The sequence below is a fragment of the Ctenopharyngodon idella genome, chromosome 23 (assembly GCF_019924925.1).
Source record: "Ctenopharyngodon idella isolate HZGC_01 chromosome 23, HZGC01, whole genome shotgun sequence".
NCBI lineage: Eukaryota > Metazoa > Chordata > Actinopteri > Cypriniformes > Xenocyprididae > Ctenopharyngodon > Ctenopharyngodon idella.
The window spans coordinates 7,983,742-8,005,432 of NC_067242.1; the positions used below are offsets into that span (position 1 = coordinate 7,983,742).

Genomic DNA, 21,691 nt, shown 5'->3' on the forward strand with positions numbered 1-21,691 from the left:
AAAAAATGAAATAATACTGCAAAGAGAACTATTTTTTTGCTTTTTAATATTTCTAATTTTGTGAATTAATAGTTGTATTTTACATTTCTAGATATTGTTTGTATATTTTTATATATTATAATCTAAAAAAAAATCGTTTAAAAAAATTAACTTAGTTATTGATTATATTGTACATTCCATCAGATAATTGTTGAGATCATTATTATTATGATATACCAGACGTAAATGTTTCTACTTTAATTTTTGCAAGAAAATAGTTTTCAGATGAGCATCCTCAGAAAACGCGTTTCCTATTTGTAATTTTGTTTGTCCTTATTGGGCTCCCATAGGTCCGTTTGGATGCCATAGTGACGAGCACAGCAACAGGACGCTTATGCAAAGGCAAGAATTCCGCTTTTATGCTAATTATCACTCTTATTTGACATGATTGACGACTAAAACGGTAACAGTTTTGTTATAATTATCGAATGGCAGCATTTGGATATGAATTTGAGAGGGAAGGTAAAAGACGACTGTCAAGCTGGCTTAACTGCTGTTTATCTGCTTGTTGAAATTAGTATATTTGCCCCTCAACAACAAGTTATTCAAAAATTATCTCTCATATATATATACATACATACATACATATATAGCTTTCAATGAGATTTGAAGTCTTAACTATGTGTACATTAACAATTAAAGTGGAAAGTGGATTTTAGTGGTGGAATGTGTGATTTTTCTTCTTGTCTACTAGGTGACAGTCGTGTGTTCACCGGATTAAAAGACAGCAATCATGTCTTTTAGAGATCTGAGAAGTAAGAAAACCTCTGCTGTAATATTTGCATAAGAAACAAGTGTCAGTTTGTGGTCATAAAACAGAACTGAAGAGATGTTTTGTAATTAGGTACTCTTTCAGTAGAAAAGTAATCTTACCCTAATGCATTCCTGAAAGGTGTGTATTATGAATATTTGTTGATGACATATGTTATGATTTGGAAATGTAGATTTTACAGAGATGATGCGAGCGCTCGGCTATCCTCGTCTCATCTCCATGGAAAACTTCAGATCTCCAAACTTTCCTTTAGTAGCTGAAATTCTCATCTGGCTTGTCAAGAGGTAATACATATTAACATGTGGGAGGCTGGCAGAGAGACACCATGAAAGCTATCATTAAATTCAGAGCTATATGTGTTAAATAGATGAGAGTACATAATTTTCTATGTCTGATTAGCATTTTGAGTTATGTTTAAAGTCATGTAAAATGTAAAAAAAAATATGCATTAATTATATGCATTAATTCCCCTAGATATGAACCTCAGATGGAAATTCCCAGTGATGTTGAGACCGAGTCAGACAGGGTGTTTTTCATCAAAGCTGTGGCCCAATTCATGGTAAACTATATTATTGTTAATACTCATCATATCTGCTCACTTAGGCTTTGTGATTCTACAAAAAATGTTTCACAGTATTTGTAGAATTATTTCCAATTTCTGATGTAGGCATGAGCTATCAAATTACAGTATATGTCGAATTCACTGCATGTTCTCTGTGTGTTTCTCTAGGCCACCAAGGCTCATGTGAAGTTGAATCTCAAGCGTCTATATCAGGCAGATGGTTACGCTGTGAAAGAGTTGCTGAAAATCACCAGCATCCTCTATAATGCCATGAAAACCAAAGAGAACGCCAGTGGTGACCAGAACAATGACGAAAACAGCAAGTTCAAGTTTGATCTGGGGTCAAAGGTAAAGTGAGTTAGATTGATATCATAAATTCTAACACAAGCAGACTATTCATCAAAATCAATCATTTGCATTGTATTTTTGGATGTTTTGTTTGTGTGTGTGTGCAGATAGCTGATTTAAAGGTGGCTCGTCAGCTGGGATCTGAAATTACAGCAAAGGGAGCAGCTCTGTTTGACCTGCTGGGGCACGAAGAGGACCTGAGAGAGAGCAGGGCGGCTGCAATAGCCCGACCGCTGGAGGTCACTGAGACAGAGAGAGCCCTGAGAGCGGCCGTCAAGGACGTTACGGTAAAACACAGGATCCTCACAGGTTCACAAGGTCCTGTTTTCATGATATGTGACTCTTGACCACAAAACCAGTCATAAGGGTCAATATTTTGAAATAGAGATTTATACATCAACTGAAAGCTAAATAAATAAATAAATAAAATATTAAAATAAATAAGCTTTCTATTGATGTATGGTTTGTTAAGATAGGACAATATTTGGCTGAGATACTACTATTTGAAAATCTGGAATCTGAGGGTGCAAAAAAATCAAAATATTAAGAAAATCACCTCCAAATGAAGTCCTTTGCAATGTATATCCATTCACAAAAGTACATTTTTTATATATTTACAGGTAGGAAATTTATAAAATATCTTCATGGAACATGATCTTTACTTAATATCCTAATGATTTTTGGCATAAAAGAAAAATCGATAATTTTGACCCATACAATGTATCGTTGGCTATTGCTACAAATATACACAGGTCCTCCAAGATATTTGTGGTACTTCGGCTGTAATGACAAAGCTGCTTATTATTAAACTTTATATATGTAAGCTAGGAGTAGCAATATATTAAAATAATTATAAATAAATAAAATAATGAAATTCCATAATTCCAGAAGTTTCAATAACTGAAAGTTCTTCAGGGTTTACACTTTGACACCAATTTTCTGTTCATTTGTGATTACATGTTTTGTTTTGTTTTGTTTTGTTTTTAGTAACAAATCCCAATTTCTACTCAATAAAATATTTTACAGCTTGACATATTTAGAACAATTTATATTCATTATATAAATGCCTATAAAATTGTATTAATTTCCATGGCTTTTCCATGAACAGAAATAACACTTTTTAAAATTCCATCATATATCCAGGTTTTCCAAGAACGTTGGAATTCTGGTCTTTAAATAAAAATGACAGTTGTTGAAGGAATGAATTAAATAAGAAATATAATGTAAATTTACATCTTGATTTTTATATGTTTTAGCTTATTTTTTTATTTAATTTTTTTATATAATTTCAAACTGCCTGTACTGAGAAACAACCTGAGGAAATTCATCCATAAATGTTATTTAAAGGTTTGTTATGCAAGTCTCTAGAGGGCTACAAGAACTCAAAATCACTGTCTGTTTCAGGTCAGTTCTTGAAATGTCTGATTTTAGTGCATTCGGCGAGTAGCGCACTTGAATTATTTACCACGCAAAAGAACAGGGGAACGGTCTTTGGAGAATTGTGGTGTTATTTTGGGGTCTAAATGGCATCTGTCCTTCTGTACTGAATGTGTGTTTGTTTGTCTGTGTTCAGGAGAGTATCCAAATGACGAAGGATCTGCTCAATAATGTATCGTCAGATGAGGCCAGTCTGGAGGCCAAGATCGAGAAGAAGAAACAGGACCTGGAGAGAAACCAGAAGCGTTTACAAACTCTACAGAGCGTTCGGTAAACTTGTTTTTGTCATTTTTATTATTATTTTTTTTTAAATATGTTTATATAATTTTTATTAAGTTTTAGTTATTTTAGTACTTAAACGCACAAACTATTAAAACACTCTCTGACACTGTGTTTGAATATGTAGTCCAGCGTTTATGGATGAATACGAGAAGATCGAGGAGGACTTGCAGAAACAGTACCAGACGTATGTGGAGAAATTCCGTAACCTCAGCTTCCTGGAGCAGCAGCTAGACGACTATCACAGAGCCGAGCAGGAACGCTTCGAGGTACGATCAGTGGAAATGCATCTTATCTTCTCTCTGGCACTGTTTACACCTGGTATTAAGATGCATTTTGGTCGATCGGATCACAAGTAGACGAGGAAGACACATTCCGTTTACACCTGGTGTCTCTTTTCAACCACTTCTGTCCTGATTTCTTCGAGGAGAGGGTCTATGAGCGAGTAAATGTATGGGCTTTTTCAGATATTACGATCGAATGGACAAAATAAGCTCATGCAATTTCCATATGAATGTGACCGGAGACTGTCATATGTGACTGTCGAATGTGACCGAAGACTTTCTGTCATATTTCACCCAAATTCACCTCAGTAATTCACTTTAAAAAGTCTGTGTTGGTGTTTCCCTTATTAATCCTTTGACCGTTTTCTTCCAGGAAGCAGAAATGACAATGAAAATGAGACAAAACAAATTAAAAGAGGAGGAGAAGAGACTCATGAGGAGTGGAGGTGGGTCACACACACTCAAACACACACATTTGAACTCTGTCAAAGATCTCACGGGTTCTCTTTCCCTGTAGCAAAAGATGAAGACTCAGATGTGGACATACCAGAGGATGAAGGATCTGACAGCGACATAGATGATGGACAGCAGCCCAGAGCGCACCCCGCACGACACGCCCAGATTTCAGGTGATGGAAGAACTTGAGCATAGTGTCCCACATAATCCACTGCCCCACTCACACATATATCTGATCGGACTTGATTTGTGTTTGTGATGTCTGCAGGTCGAGGTGGCGCTCGATTCATTGGCAGTATGAGGGGAGAAGACAGTGAAGAGGTGAAAACACACGCGTTCACATACATAATACATCATACCGATCGAAACAATGTTATTTAGCATTATTTATATATAAAATATTTATTAATATTTTGAATTATTTTTGAATTTTATATTTAGTTTTCATTTTAATTTCAGATTTAGTTTTAGTAATTTAAGAATTTTAACTTATTTCAGTTAGTTGCCAAGGCAATATTTCTAATTTTCTCATTTTTTTTTTAATCGAAAATGATTTTTAATAGTTTGTTTTAGTTAACAATAACAACACTGAACCAACTTTTCCTCATTTATTCTGTTATTTTCTTCAGAGTTTTCAGATTATTTAGCCAATCATGGTTTCCAGGCTCTCTGGCTTTCTTTTTTTCCTTCACATTTCCCTGTTTTTCCTCCATGATCTTACCCAACTTCTCTACAGTGATCGTTCTTTCATTTTCATTTCTCACTGTATATGCCACCAGCTTTCATTTCATTCACTCTGTTTTCACTCCATCTCTCTTTCTCTTCCTCTGCACTCGTTCTTCAAGCCCAGCGTAAAGGAACTAACTCGTCTATCCGGCAGCGGCCGGAAGCAAAAGAGAAGAAAGGTGTTGTGTGTGAGTGTGTGTGTGTGCGACAGTGTTATTTATATACTAGGAAGTGTATTTTCATATATACTTGATGATAACTATAACAAATATAGCTGCGAGCAGCAATTATTGGGGTTCAAGCGCTTTAAGGCCTTTAAGCACATGTGTAAAAAGGTACTTCCCCAGTTTCACAGACAAGGTTTAAATTAGTCCCAGACTAAAATGCATGTTTAAGCTGTTTTAACTGAAAGCAACTTGCACTGACATATCTTAAAATATGTCAGTGCCATTGTTTTGTCTCAAGATGCACACCAGTAATGTTTTTTTCTAGGGCATGTTTATAAAAGCTACTTAGATGCCCTAACTGAACTAAGGCCTAATCCTGGCTTAATCTAAGCCCTGTCTGTGAAACTGGGCCATTATGTTTTAATAAGCAAGCCTGTAACCATCTCGATCATAGATGGAAAAGACCATTTACAGCAAATACAGGCAATTTACCATAGAAAATATATAGTTTTTAAAGCTTTTTAACAGTTATCGAGGTTGAGCCAAACACCTAGGACTAGTTCGCCAAAGTTGGTTTTTGAATCTCCAATATTTAACAAACGAGTCAGTGGACAGAGGCTGTCCTAGAGGCAAAGTTCCTCAGAATGAGGAGTTCTACCATGGCTGAATCCCAAATCCTTACAATGGCTGCTGCGTGTATGTTAAGTCCACAAGACCGTAGGGTGTCCCATTCATCATTTTAGGTTTCAGAAGGGTGCCCCCTTTTCGGCCGCTATGCGCCCTAGATGCACACTTCAACTGAGCCCACAAGTTTGGCCCTGTCCCAAATGGCACACTTTTATGCACTTTCGGTCTTGTGGACTTACAATGGCTGCCGCGTGCACGTGTCCGTTAAGTCCACGAGACCGTAAGGTGTCCCATTTGTCAATTTTAGGCTTCAGAAGGGTGCTCGCGAGCGCCCCCTTTGCGGCCGATATGCGCCCTCGATGCACACTTTTGCTAAGCCTGCACTGGTGCGAGCTTTGCGGCAGACTTCTTCCCGACAGTCAAAGCGACGTTACATCACGAAAGTGCGGACTCGTAGGAAGGCCGTGAGTGTTTAGGGTGCCATTTGGGACAGGGCCTTTGCGAGCTACGCAGAGGACTTTACCCGGCAGTCAAAGCGGCATTACGTCACGAAAGTGCGGACTCAGAGGAAGACCGCAAGTGTTTTGGATGCCATTTGGGATTCAGCCCTAGCGGTACCATCTTGTGGGCCATGCGCGAAAAATTGCGCGATAAACGATCCTTTATGCACGTGAAAAACGCAAAGGTGCCCCCTGCTGGCCCATTTCTTTCAGGCCTCTAGGGCTGTGAGTCAAACTGGACCAGCGAGTTTTGTTCTGATCAGCCTCCATTAACCTTGTCTGATAGCTGCTCAAACTTCATTAGACATGTTTTTCGAGATACGTCAGTGTCCTCATAGACCGTCATGGCACCTCGGACAAAGACACACTGCATGCCAATTTTCAAGTCGATCGGACTAACAGTGAAGTAGTTATAGCCGTTTTCATGTTTATTTTGCAGTTAAAGCACCCCTAAGTGGCCAGTCGCCGCATCCTTTTTCATACGACCACAGAATGATCTCTGACATGTGCGCTGAGTTTGGTGAAAATATCTCCATTCACGAGTTAGCCATTTTATTAAAAGTGGCTCCACCCACTTCGAACATTTTGGCGGCCCTTAGAGACTGTGAATCTAAACCTTTTTTTTTTTGATAATTACTGACAATCAGACTCCAGAGAATCTCACTGCACTGGTTTAATTCTGATCAGGCCAAAAACCTAGGACTAGTTCGCAAAAGTATTTTTTCCAAAATACCCGAACATCTAAAAAACAACGAGCGAATCAGAGGGAAGACACTTGAGCCTACGCCTGACGGTTCAGGAGTTATGAGGAGTTATTTAAAGCGGCAGACGACAAAACTGCAGCATGTGCTTATAATAAACAGAATGAGGTGCGCTGGTGTGGACGCTAATATAGTTATCGTTATAGTTATTAGAAACAGGCCTTTATAGTATTTATTAATATTTTGGTCTAAGTTTACGTTTTTCATTTAATATTTATATTTTATAAAAATAGCCTTCGGGGTTTTTTTTTTTTTTCGTTTTTTTTTTTGTTAATAACAACAAAACTGGCATGTTTGTGTGTGAGTGTGAACTCCTGGATGTTCTTATAATGACTAATTCCAATAATTCTGAATTGGGAATATTGATTGAGCCTCGTTCCAATACCATCCACTGACTGCTGTGTGTGCGTCTTCTGTTCTATAATTCACAATGTGCTTTGGTTTGCAGTCAGAGGATAGTGAGATTGACGTAGACGATGATGATGAAGATGGTGAGGAAGACGAAGATGAGGAGGAGGAGGAAAACGAGGATCTGGATGAAGATAATGACAGTCTGGAGGGCTCCTCTGCCAAACCCGGACGGTCAAAGCGATCACTGCACCCACAAATCCTCGAGGAGAGCGACAATGATTTTTAACATACAACTTAAATCATTGTGCAGTTGCTCATATACGGAATAACATTAATACGATAACATGGAAAAACACGCTCAGTGGAACTTTTAACTTTTCATGAACCAATTCTTATGTAAATTGCTGCATCAAACTGAATGACAATTTACATTAAATGTTTTTTCATGAAATGGAAAAAGTAAATATATGTAAATAAATACCAAAATGTAATTTCCATAATATGAATATATTTGTATTCAAGTGTAGCTGCCTGTTCAATTGCCAGTTATTTGGATTCATTTGAGTGAAAGTTCAACAAAATTGTTGTATTGTGTGTTTTATTAAGGCAACATATCTGTCACTACTGTTATATAAAATAAACATTTATTATTACACAATTTTAATACATAAACTTATTAATACAACACAAATATTTACATGAATAAGACTCTACATAAACATGTTTTTTTTAAAACATATTCATTTGTACGTGTGCTAGATATCCACCACACAATCTGGTGTACCAGCTTTGATGGCGTCTGAGACGACCTTTGCCCCCGACTCCCCGATGCCGTTACCCTGGAGACTGAAACAGACAAACAAAACACATCTCAGCCAAATCTCACACAAGAACAATCACGTGCCATGAAATGTGCCATTCACTGCAAATCATAAATGATCAGTCTTCACAGCCTCACACACTGCAAAATATTTACCACACGTGCCATGCTATCGTGACACCCTGTGGTTGAACCTCTCAGACACAGCCGGCGGTTCACACATAAACCCATACAGACAAACACACAGACTGACTTGATGTAGGTGAGCTGATGGTTTCCTCTCAGTGCAGTCGCGACGAAGATCGCTCCGTCCATCCCCAGAGAATTCTCCTGTAGACTACAAACACGTGCAAATACAGTATTTCAACGTTCATGTTCTGTTTGGGTGTAGAAATACAATCTACTCTTGTTACTCACAAGCATCTTCTCACATGCTAAGATTTTTTTAACATGCTAGTTTATTTTACGTGCCAATATTTATTTGCATTTGTTTTAATGTTTAAGAAACTAATACTTTTATTCAGCACAGATGCATTAAATTGATCAAAAGTGTCAGTAAAAACACTTCTATTTCAGATTTCTATTTCAGATAAATGATCAAAGAATCCTGTGGACATACTTCAGACTTCTCAAGCTCCTGTTGTTCTTCAGAGCGCTGGAAAACGCCTTCGCTCCTTCCATCCCAATAGAGTTGCCACGCAGACTAAAACAACAACAAAAATATTGGATGGATGGATGGATGGATAGATAGATAGATAGATAGATAGATAGATAGATAGATAGATGGATGGATGGATGGATGGATGGAAGGATGGATGGATGGACTGACAGATGATGGATGGATGGATGGATGGATGGATGGATGGACCGACAGATGATGGATGGATGGATGGATGGATGGATGGAAGGACCGATGGATGGACAAATGGACGGATGGATGGATGGATGGAAGGACCGATGGATGGACCAACAAATGGACGGATGGATGGATGGATGAATGGATGGACTGACGGACGGATGGAAGGACTGACGGAAGGATGGATGGATGGATGGATGGACCAAAGGATGGATGGAAGGACCGAGAGATGGATGGATGGATGGATGGATGGAAGGAGCGATGGATGGACGGATGGATGGATGGATGGGTGGATGGATGGGTGGATGGCTGGGTGGGTGGGGGGATGAGTGGATGGGTGGGTGGATGGAAGAATGGGTGGATGCGTGGGTGGGTGGGTGAGTGGATGGGTGGGTAGATGGATGGATGAGTGGGTGGATGGATGGACAGATGGATGGATAGATGGATGGGTGGGTGGATGGATGGATGGATGGATGGATGGATGGGTGGGTGGGTGGATAGATGGATGGATGGACAGAAGGAGTGACGGGTAGATGGACAAATGGATGGATGGATAAATAGATGGACAGACAGACGGATAGATGGATTTTTAACCTAAAAATGAAGACTTACTCTAGTGTATGAAGGGTTTCATTGACCACCAGAGCATTGGCTAGTGCAACAGCCCCTGATTTACCTGCTGATACACCCTGAAGACTACAAAACACACACACACACACAAGGTCAGACACATCCAGCTTTACCAAATAGCCATGAAATATGAAGAGAGCTGAAGTGAGACTCACTAGAGCACACTGAGAGAAGAGTTTGACCTCAGAGCACAGGCCAGAGCAATGACTCCATTATCACCGAGAGCGTTCTCCTGCAGACTGAGAGGAAAACATTCATCATACACTCATCACTGGATGACAAAGAAGTTGAGACATGCATGAGGATGTCAAATAGATAGTCTTACTCCAGCAGCTGGATGCAGGTGTTGCTCATGAGAGACTGTGCTAAAGCTTTAGCTGCTCCAGCCTTCATGAAGTTCCACTGGAGACTGAAACACACACACACAGCATGACCTCACATCCTGATCTAGATTATATCATTTCCTGACTGCCAGTCACAAAGTTCATCTTTGAGCTTCTCATTAGTTTGTCTCTATTGTCTTAAATTCAGTTTCTTTAACTCACTGTAAGGAGGTGATCGCTCTGTTGACCCTCATGGCTTCAGCGATGGCCGTCACCCCCTCATCATGAAGAAGATTAGCGGTCAGACTTAAACACAAACACAGATAAATGATTTTTAATACAGGTCCATGAAAAGTGTGGCATCATGAAGAAGTGAGCTAACACAAAAAAAAATATATATATATATATAATTAAACATGTATTTTGAGTGTACTTACTCAAGCTCTTTAAGAGAAGTGTTGACTTTTAAGGCTTTGGCGATGTCTTTGGCACCAGAAACTCCTATTGAATTCTCCCTTAGACTGCCACCAAATATATACACAAAAACAGCATTAAATCTTAGCCAGAACATAAATGTTTAAATAGTTTAAAACTGTGGTGTTTGAAATCGGCATGTATCGACATACTTCAGACAGCTGAGTCCTCGGTTTGACTGAAGAGCGTGAGAGAGCGCTTTAATGCCTCTATCACTCACAGAGTTACTCTGAAGACTAAACCAGGAAGAGAGACACATTCATTCAGCAAGGTGCGTCTGCAGTCGATTGTAAGGAACTTGTTAATTGATTGTGTTTTACCTGAGCGTGTGGAGAACATGGTTGACCATAAGTGCTTGAGCCAGAGCCACTGTTCCCAAATCACCCAGATGATTGCTGGATACACTGTAGAAACATTCACACACACAGAATTATTCACAATGGAGAGTTTCATCTATCTGTTAATCACTCAATCAGACTTTGAGCAGAATCTTACTTGAGATCCTGAAGAGTTTGATTCTTTGTGAGGGCGTCTGCGATTTTTTTCACTCCTTCTGGTCCGATGCTGTTCTTCTGAAGACTGCAATGCATGAAGATTTGTGTTTATGACGCTCTGTTAAAGCACACAAACACACACTGAAACACAGACTCACTTCAATGTGGTGAGCTTTCGGTTTGATTGAAGAACCTCCGCCAGCGCACGAGCACCTTCATCCTCTATGTGGTTACTCTGCAAACTACATCAATCAACACACACATGCACACACATCCAGTCACAAACACACACATATGCTCATATATGTGCACACAAGCATATATACAAATTAAATACTGTAGGACTTAAAGTTAAAGATTAAAAGTTTTTCTATTAATTTAATTTTTAAAAATTAAAAATATATATATTTTAAAATAATGTGTTTTATTATATAAATATGAACAAATTAATTGTATTTATTATAAATTTTATAAAAAATACAGTTGTAACAATTCTATTTATTTGTATATTCTATTTACTTGACTGACCTCATTAGTTATTTTATTAAATTAATTTAATATATTTTAATAAATAAATAAATATTATATTATATTTAGTGCTGTCAAATCGATTAATCGTGATTAATCGCATTTAACTTAAAAGTATGTAAATATATATGTGAGTATATACACACACACATATATATATATACACACACACACACACACACATATATATATAAACTTTTATGTTAGATGCAATTAATCGTTTTGAAAGCACTAATTATATTATATTATATTTAGTGCTGTCAAATCGTTTAATCGTGATTAATCGCATTTAACTTAAAAGTATGTAAACATAATATGTGAGTATATATATATATATATATATATTTATATATATACACACACACATATATATATACATATATATACACACACACATATACAAACTTTTATGTTAGATGCGATTAATCGCGATTAATCGATTTGACAGCACTAATTATATTATATTTAGTGCTGTCAAATCGATTAATCGTGATTAATCGCATTTAACTTAAAAGTATGTAAACATATAATATGTGTGAGTATATATATATATATACACACACACACACACACACATATATATATATATATACACACACACACACACACACACACACACTCACATATATACAAACTTTTATGTTAGATGCGATTAATCGCGATTATTTGATAGCACTAATTATATTATATTATATTATAAATTACAGCTGTCACAATTCTATAAGGATTTATTAGAACTCACTTGACTGACACGAGGACCTGGTTCATTTTTAGTGCCTCGCACAACGTCTTTGCTCCCTTGGCGCCGATGTTGTTGCCACGGAGGCTAAGAGAAACAAGATCAATTTTATTTAACATCCTTAATTTCCCCAGTTGATTCAGCTTATAAGGATCAAGGGCACAGGAAAGGGCATATCACATTAGTTTGCATTATAATATTCAATGACCAGCTCAAAATGCAATATCAAAAACACAATACAATGTATAAAAACACAATATACAAAAACAAAAAAAGGTAATTTTTTATAATAAAGTCACTGACTCCAGGGCTGTGAGGGTTCGGTTGACGAGTAGAGCCCGACTGAGTGGTTTAACTCCTTTACTGCTGATTAAGTTGTCAGCCAGACTAGAAGAGAGAGAAAGAGAGTTAAACAAGTTAAAGGCTATAATAAGATTTATGTGTGTGTGTGTGTGTGTACCTCATAGGGTTATTATCAGTAACTAAAACTAAAATTAAAACCATAAAAAAACCTTTTCGTTACTTAAAATAAAATAAAAACAACCGAATATTTAAAAAGAAAAAAAAATTATATATATATATATATATATATATATGACAACAAAAAAAACAATGATACTAAAAACAAAATAGCACTGGTACCTGAGAATCTGAATATGGCACTCTTTGGCACTCAACAGACTTCCCAACAGCTCCATTGCGCCTTCCTTAAATTCATTGTTTTCCATTCTGCAACACATAGTTAAAAGTACACACAAGATATTTTCAGTGAAAAAAAATTAGTTTATTCCTCACACTAATCTAAAGTAGTATTGAAATATAGCGCTCAAATAGTGTTAAGGGGCTTTTCTTTATAAACATCTAAGAATATATGTTTAAACGTGCATGTTTTACCTCAGATTACTGCAGTACAGCAGCTGTGGGAGGAGCCTCTTCAGGGAGGAGGAGTCTAGGCAATTAGACAGCTGCGTTTCTTCTGTACATGCATCTGATACTTGCAACAAGTAAGCTAGCACAGAACAAACTCCGCCCTTTAACTTTCCCCGCAGGCCACAGTTCATGAGATCCTCCTCTACTGACCGTAGCCACTCCCCTTGTTGCAGCTCCGCCAAACACGTCACCATTGTGACGCTGCGCATGCTTACAGCGTCGCCTCCTGTCCCCGTCAGTGTATTCTGAAGCAAAGTTGTCGCCGCGGTGCGCTGGTTCACCTGCTCCTCGCGGGAAACGCCCAGAGGACCACCTAGCAAAGCGGTGGCTGCCGCAGACAGCAGCCCTGACAGGAAGCGCATGAAGAGGTCGAGGTTGCCTTGCGCGGCAGCGTCCGATTGGTTGGTTTTCTGCAGCGCAGCACGGTAGTGGCTGTGGAAGCCAATGCGGGGCCAGGAAACACTACTTTCAGAGAACAGATCGAACATCCCACGCCTTGACGAAACGTAGTAAAAAAGAGCTCCCAGGAATTCCTGCACAGACGTGTGCGTGAACTGCCACACCACGCTATCGGACGACCAGCTTTGCTTGCGCTGGAGGATGCGGTGTCCGAGAGTCCCGACCTGAGGTGGTACGTCGACACCGTAAGTTCGCAATTCAGCTTCGGTGAATGTATGCCGTCGCCGTAAGAGGCTATAAAACGCAAGACGACCCAGAGTATTCAGCGGCTTCCTGATGCCGCCACTGGCCAGGTCTGACCCAGAGAGTTGTGGCCAACAGTAGTGGGCGTAGACTTCTGTTAGAGTCCGGGGGAGGGGTGTGGAATCTGACTCCAGCTTTAAAAGGCGCGATATCGTAGTTATGATAATGTGGCAGACCGCGGGGACGGAAGACAAAATAAGCAATGGTTTCTGAGAATTCAGGTAAGTCCACACTTGGGAGGAGACATCCTCAGGCATGTATGTTTGAGACGATGAGCTCTCTTGCGATAGCGAGTACTCATCTAACGTGTTCGTAATACAATGATTAATATAATCCTTTATTTGCGTTCGCGAAAAAGGCGGGGCTTCGGTCACACGATCGACCAATCCCGCCGGAACTTTCGCCCCAATGCCAGGTCTTGACAAAAGCCAGAGCGTTGCCCCTGGCAAAAGATTACCTCGTACAATATTCGTAATGAGGTCCGACACTGGAATTTCGCGACGAGGGTCGCTAGTGGGCGGGGCATCTGCGAAATCCAGCGATTGACGAAATTCTTCCAATCCATCCAAAATAAGCAATACTTTGCAGGACTCGTTAAAGATAATTACGTCCACGTTATCATACGGAACGAACAACCGCAGCAAGCGCTCGACCGATAACCGATCGAAGCTGCTCAATTCCCAGCATGCAATGGGAATTGCAAGACTCAGCTCTGGATAGATCTTTCCGCTGCACCAAAGTCGGATGAAACGGTGGACCATTCGGCTCTTTCCGCTGCCAGCCACGCCCACTGTCAGTGTTACACGTGGGGCGGTGCTAACCCTCGTCAACGGCGCAATAAGCTTGTCCAATCCCAGTGCTCGACCATGAAGAGGCCCCGCCCCTCTGTTGACTGACACCTGTACGAGGTCATGTTCTCGCTGCTGTAAGTCAGATACGCACTCTATAAGGAGGAAAGCGGAACCGTGCAAGTTACCGCCGGCTTGCGCAAACGAATTGTCATCTTCTTTGAGTCGCTGAAGAAGAGCGTCTTTATGTGGTCGAACTACAGAGTCTGTGGAGAGAAAGAGGGAGAAGTGAGGAACTCAGGGATAAAAAAGTATTGGAAAATAAATAAAATCACGCATACCATGTACAGTTATAAGGTTGTACTCAGTCAGGTGTGAACTTTGAAGATAAGCCTGAAGGGCGGCGCCATGTGGATCAGTGACAGACAGAAACTCAACCAGTAAATGCACTTTATCCTTCAAAGACCCCATTTCCTGGATGTGCCCCACCTCCTGTGCACTGAGCAGGTCTGATTTTCTCATGTGATGGACCACATTTACCAAGATGGAGGAGGATAAGAACCTTTGCAACAACACCTGGTGTCTGCGTAACCACCCAGAATCTGAGGAACAAACACATACATACACACACAAACATTCATACACAAAGAACATGTAGCATAAGTTTTTAGAAATAGGGATGCAAAGATACTGAATTTTTGTCCAGTACTGATTACTAATTTGGTAACACTTTACAATAAGGTCTCATTAGTTAATGCATTAGAGCAATACATTTGTTACAGTATTTATTAATCTTAAAGGGTTAGTTCATCCAAAAATGAAAATAATGTAATTTATTTCAAAACACTGCTTCAGGAAGCTTCGGAGTGTTATGAATCAGCGTATCGAATAATGATTCGGATTGTGTGTCAAACAGCCAAACTGCTGAAATCACGTGACTTTGGCGCTCCGAACCGCTGATTCGACACGCTGATTCATAACGCTCCGAAGCTTCCTGAAGCAGTGTTTTGAAATCGGCCATCACTATATAAGTCGTTATTTTGTTTTTTTTGGCGCACCAAAAATATTCTCGTCGCTTTATAATATTAATACTGAACCACTGTACTCACATGAACTGATTTAAATATGTTTTTAGTACATTAATGGATCTTGAGAGAGGAAATGTCATTGCTGGCTATGCAGGCCTCACGGAGCCATCGGATTTCAACAAAAATATCTTAATTTGCGTTCCGAAGATTAACGAAGGTCTTACGGGTGTGGGACGGCATGAGGGTGAGTAATAAATGACATTATTTTCATTTTTGGGTGAACTAATCCTTTAACATTAGTTAATAAAAATACAACTGTTCATTATTAGCTCAAGTTCATTAAATAATATTAATAGATACAACTTTTGATTTTAATAGTGCGTTAGTAACTGCTGAAATTTGACAATAACTAAGATTAATAAATGTTTTAGAAGTATTTTAGTTTATGTTAAGTAATGTTAACAAATGGAACCTTATTGTCACCTTATTGTTAATATTTTAATATATATATATATATTTAAATGTATACATTTTAATATTTAATATTAATAGCTGATATGGCTTATTACAAACAAAAAGATTTCAGTAATAAAAATCTATACTACTTTTTTAATCAAAAATATTAAATACAAACATATTTACAAAAACAAATATATAAAAATATTACAACATTAAAAACAAAAATACATGTTTTATGCACAGGCAAGCATATACATGCTAAGGTTGCATGTATATTTTAATATTTAATATTAATGGCTGATAACTGAGACATTGTCAGTATTATACATTTATGCTACTTTATTATATATAAAAAATGTATACAAATATTAAATACAAATTTATTTATAGATACAAATATACGATAAATATAAAAATATTACATAAAAAAATAAAATAAAATACAACAGATCTGCTAAAGTTGCTTGTGTACAAGCAGAAAATGCAACTAATTCACTCTTAAAAGAGTCTTTGCCATAATCTATTCCTTTTAAGTTAGTGCTAAATGATGGGAAAAGTTATCTAAATGGTAAAATAGACAGAAAACACAGCATTTGGTAATAAATATCCAAAAAAAAAAAATGTAATCAAAAACATTTATGCTAATATCTAAACCTATTTATATATAAAATGTTGACTATAAATGAAATATGATATGATTGTGGGCTCTCTCTCTTTACCTTCCATCCTTTTGCTAGTCTCTTGTTTTTGAGCATTGGACTTCAGATCCAGGTAGCAGTACTCCTGCCATGGGATATGGTCATGTCTAGCCATCCCAGCAGAGCGCTAAAAGGAACGCGTGTCCAGGTGTTTGTGGGAATCAGACCCTCAGTGTGATTCAGAAGGATCCATTCCCCTGTAACAGACAGACAATGCAAAAATCAGCAGCACACAAACACAACACACAACGAACGGATGGATGCGGTCAGCAGTGTAGCATTGTGGATGCAAGATTTGCACAGCCAAACATTGATCACATTTTCTTAGATGTATATTTTGTAATTTCTAACACTAGAGTGATGTTATAGTACTAATAAAATAACAGGGGTGTTCATTTCCAGCACATATCAGTTCAGTGGAAACCAAGTCTGAACCTCATTACCCACATGCATCAACAAACACTGTTACTATGGCTACAGCACGACATCTGTCCGAGACAGATGTGAGGCGCAGGTTTGAAGCCTGTAGAGTTAAGAAAAATGAAAATTGTATGCCACAATGAGGTATATTACTATTAACAAAACAATCTGCATAGCATGTGACCTCAAAATAAGAAAACAAAAAATACACAAACAGGAGTTCAGGTGAGGTAGAAACTGCAACCATGACCTTCTACGACAGACACGCAGCAGCAGAAAGAAATGGCGAAGTCAGCAGAACGTTTGCTTCAGACGTTCTGCCGCAGCTGCTGAGGTTCATGAAGAAACCCCTGAAGAACAAACGGAAAACCTCACGATTGAGACAAAGTAGCCTATAGATTTAGAAGAGTTCGCAGCAAGTTTGTAGAAGCAAGTGATGATCAAGTACATCAGTCATTGCTATCAATAATGTGGCTTCCCATTAAAGTTAAACAGACCTTGAAATTAAGTCCAGTTAAAGGAGAATATATATATATATGTTTTTGTAAAAAGTGGCTTATGCTCAAGACTGCATTTATTTGATAAACACGTCAAAACATACAGTAAACACAGTAATATTGTGAAATAGTATTTCAATTTATAATAACTCTTTTATATTTGAATATCTTTTAAAATGTAATTTATTTCTGTGATCAAAGCTGAATTTTCATTTACAAAACATTCATTACTCCAGTCTTCAGTGTCACATGATCCTTCAGAAATCATTCTATTATACTGATTTGCTGCTCAAGAAACATTTCTGATTATTATCAATGTTGACCACAGTTGAGCTGCTTCATATTTTTGTGGAAACCATGATACATTTTTCAGGACTCTTTGCTGAAGAGAAAGTTCAAAAGAACGGCATTTATTCAAAATATAAATCGGTTGTAACATTATAAATGTCTTAATCAATTCATTAAGATGTATGAAATGTGCAGTTAGTAACAGAAGAGCAGTGTTTGTGTGCGTGTAACACTTTCACTTACGGTGTAAACTGGCCTAAACTTCTTCTCGCATCAGTATGTAACTTCCTTTGTGACATTTTAATAAAAAATATAGCAAGAATTATTTTTCCCACAGTTGGGTTTTTAGTAGTAGCTGAACCTTTACAAATATTCTGTTGTAGAGTGGTTCTGGTGGAGCTTCACAAAATCAACAAGGTGCGTTGGAAGGAAAAAGCAAAAGTATATTTTGAACAATTCCAGCAACACTTGTGAAGTGGAGAAGTCAAAATAATCAGAAAATGGAGCTGAAAAATAGTATTTTGCCAATGCGTTTTAAGCACACAGGCCTACATCAGGGCTAAAAGATTACAGGTGCACAGACTCATTCAAATGAAAACAAAGGCAAAATTCAAACTTACAAATAACCAACAAGGAAATCAGATGTTATATAACATATCAGGTACTAAGTGATCACACATCAGGCCCTCACAAATATTCACCATAATTATAGCTTCCTCAGTCTAAAATATTAGCTACTTTTAAATCTAGAGACCCAGAATACCCTAGCAATCATCTAAATAGCCTAGCAACCACACAGAACACCCTATAATAATCATGGGGGTGAGTTATGCCAAAGTCCCTTTAAGACAAGTCATTTCACTCGGCGGCCATCTTTGAAACGCCTCTGGGGCATCCTGGGCATCATGCAGCTTCTATCTCTTTGAATGGGGAAACATCAAATTCTCCAAAGCTGTTTGCCAAGCTTTCGATTAAATTTCATATTTGAAATCACCAATGAAATCTGACAACAACTGTCTCATAATTTTTTTTTCAAACGCTCAAATCATGACAAAAAAAAACAGTTTTTAGGCTGGATCAAGCTAATGCGCATGCGCAGACCTAAACGCGCGTCTCTTGTGCCTCATTTCTGAGGCGCGCGTCTGACTGTTTCTATAGAAACCGGTGCTTCTAACGGCCGCTGCAGTGACGCGATGACTTTACAGGTCAGCGATTGGCTCTTATTTTGAAGGCGGGACTTATTCCGCCATATTGAGCGTTACACTTTCTCCCATTCAAAACAATACGAGTGACATGTCTTGTGCTATTCTATAGTCTTTGGTTATGCTCAGGCAGTACCAAAAACAATAGCATTTTTCTTACAAATTCACAAAGAAACTGATGTTACAATAGTACTATAAACTGATGTAGCTGGTTACCATGTTATCTTTTTTTAAGATTGTGTTCTCAAAAGAGTTCATCCCCCTGTGGCGAAAATCAGGTTTTTAATGTTGTTTATATGTCTATGTGGAGTTTTTAATATGCTTTAAGACAAACCATGTGCAAATTCATAATTCAACACCACCGATGAGTATTTTCTCTTTAAAACTGCAGTGAAAAAAGACAGTTTCAAATACGCGGTTTGAAATCTCAAAATACGTCACAAACTACCTTATAACCAATCACATCAACGTGCCGGCGGGCTTTAGCATATCATTAACTATGACGCTCTGAAGCAAGGGAGTCGTGTAACATAAGCAACACATTATTAGCTGTTTGATAACGTAGTCAAGCAAAAGGCTAATCATATTAATTACCGATATGTGTCCGATGTTGTAAAAAGCGATATCATTGTGTGCAGCATTTACCTCAGTAAGTTGACCGAGTAGACGCGAGTGATTGGAGGCGGGGCTAATTAGCATATTCATAGATCCGCGTATAATAAATGAAGCAAGGGTGTAGAGTTACATTCAAGCTATTTTAAGGCTTGAAAAAAATTTTTACAGGAAAAACTTTGTCATTTTGGTGATCAAAGATGAGTTTTAAGGGATAAAAATGTTGACTACAGGGAGACTTTAATTCATGCTTCAAAACCTATCTATTGTGTCAGTAAATTGGCCAACTCCACCAAAATAAAGAGTGTGTTTGTCATTGTGTGAGCCACACTGATCAAAAATTTTAGATGTTTTTTCACCCTGAAAATATTTGTTAGGCTATATACAAATTTCACGTTTGTTCAAGTGTTCTGTTCGGTTTTGTCTCGCTGAATGCGCTTGTGTATCACAATGAGCTTTTTAGATACAGACTTCAACAGTATAGGAAAAGTCAATACTGTAGTACACAAAAATAAAATAATTGTATTTATATGTAGGCCTTTATCATTTTTACACATTCATGTCTTCCTCTAACACCACCACCACCACCATTTATTACATCTCTTTCACGAAAAGCAACATTGTATTTTTAGTTTGCGTGTAACACATTTCTACAAAATTAAATGTACTGAATAACACAAATGTATTAATATAGTACTGCGTAGTAACTGCTGTTTAGGGTTTTGACATTTTTTACATTTAAAAATGCCAGTGATTGTGCTATCAGCAAACTCCATATACAGTATATGCCTCCAAACTTGATTGGTAAGATTGTTATTCCTATTTCATTACAATGGCAGGCCATTTTCTAGCAGATATTTTAAATATGTAGAAAAACTGTAATATAGAATACTGATATTAAGCTTATATATATATATATATATAAAAAGTCAGACAGATGGATAGACAGATGAGTAAACAGAATAGATTGATTGATAGATAAACAGAAAGACAGATACAAGATGTTGTTATCATTTTGACATTCAGTCAGCTACATTGAGGAAACTGAACACTCACTGTTGATTCAGTCCAGTCTTGTTGTTCTTCAGATTTGGAGGCTCCAAACACACATCAGCGGCAGCAGGAGTGTTTTTGAGTACAGCAAGTTTCACTGCCGTCTGCTAACCGCCGCTCATCTCTACCCTACTTCTCACAGACCTCATCTTCATCTTCCATTCGACACTTTTCTCTGTTTGAGTGTCTCTGTCACGCACCGTCTGTCTTTTTCTTTCCCTCTCTTTCTATCCTTCCTGTCGCACCTCCTTCTCTTCCTGTGCAGCAGGCCACAGATGCACTTTTGACGTGTAGCATCGTCTGACATGCTGTCATTGTGTGCACAAAACCGCATACAAACACACACACACGCTTCCACACGCTTGCTCTACATAAAGCACTGGACTGTGCAAATGCTCAGAAAACAAAAACACACATTCACACATGAGTACAGCCGTATGAAGTGAATAACAGACACACTAAGGTTAAAGAAAAAAAATCTTATGCAAAACAGGAAAAAAAAAAAAAAACTATACAAAGTCAATGTAGGCAAATATATTGGGGATTGTGTCTTAAGAAGATGCATCCGATACAGACAGGACAGGAAGTGTCGTTTAAAGAACAGGAAGAGAAAAGACAGACAGAGTTAGACAATAATTCAAACCTGACACCGTTTTATTTAGATCATGTGATACTCAAGCGTGGAGTAATGATGCTGAAAATTCAGCTTTGCATCACAGAAATAAATTAAATTTTAAAATATATTCCAATAGAAAACAGTTATTTTAAATTGCAATAATATTTCACAATATTACTGTATTTTTAATCAAATAAACACAGCCTTATTGGTGAGCAGAATTAA

General features: G+C 38.0%; 2 protein-coding genes across 4 annotated transcripts; one reads left to right on the plus strand and one right to left on the minus strand.

Moving 5' to 3' along the window:
- Nucleotides 1-295: 295 nt before the first annotated feature.
- On the plus strand, nucleotides 296-7,967 carry cluap1 (clusterin associated protein 1). Of its 3 annotated transcripts, none has more exons than XM_051881647.1 (13): nucleotides 296-381; nucleotides 734-794; nucleotides 984-1,095; nucleotides 1,286-1,370; nucleotides 1,542-1,721; nucleotides 1,829-2,008; nucleotides 3,295-3,428; nucleotides 3,565-3,706; nucleotides 4,095-4,167; nucleotides 4,239-4,349; nucleotides 4,446-4,498; nucleotides 5,023-5,082; nucleotides 7,407-7,967. In XM_051881647.1, the coding sequence occupies exons 2-13, from the start codon at nucleotides 773-775 to the stop codon at nucleotides 7,593-7,595; spliced, it is 1,341 nt and encodes a 446-aa protein (XP_051737607.1). In that variant the 5' UTR covers nucleotides 296-381; nucleotides 734-772; the 3' UTR covers nucleotides 7,596-7,967. The 3 variants fall into 3 exon arrangements, with proteins under 3 accessions (XP_051737607.1, XP_051737609.1, XP_051737608.1); XM_051881648.1 differs by having other exon boundaries at nucleotides 378-501; XM_051881649.1 differs by lacking the exon at nucleotides 5,023-5,082.
- Nucleotides 7,891-21,633, minus strand: nlrc3 (NLR family, CARD domain containing 3). Its single transcript, XM_051881645.1, has 19 exons — nucleotides 20,854-21,633; nucleotides 16,800-16,975; nucleotides 14,935-15,195; nucleotides 13,068-14,859; nucleotides 12,816-12,902; nucleotides 12,477-12,560; nucleotides 12,177-12,260; nucleotides 11,065-11,148; nucleotides 10,908-10,991; nucleotides 10,733-10,816; nucleotides 10,565-10,648; nucleotides 10,376-10,459; nucleotides 10,161-10,244; nucleotides 9,941-10,024; nucleotides 9,771-9,854; nucleotides 9,598-9,681; nucleotides 8,749-8,832; nucleotides 8,383-8,466; nucleotides 7,891-8,155 (listed from the first exon to the last, which is right to left on the minus strand). Exons 2-19 carry the CDS (start codon nucleotides 16,891-16,893, stop codon nucleotides 8,065-8,067), a joined length of 3,417 nt encoding a protein of 1,138 aa, XP_051737605.1. The 5' UTR covers nucleotides 16,894-16,975; nucleotides 20,854-21,633; the 3' UTR covers nucleotides 7,891-8,064.
- Nucleotides 21,634-21,691: the final 58 nt, after the last annotated feature.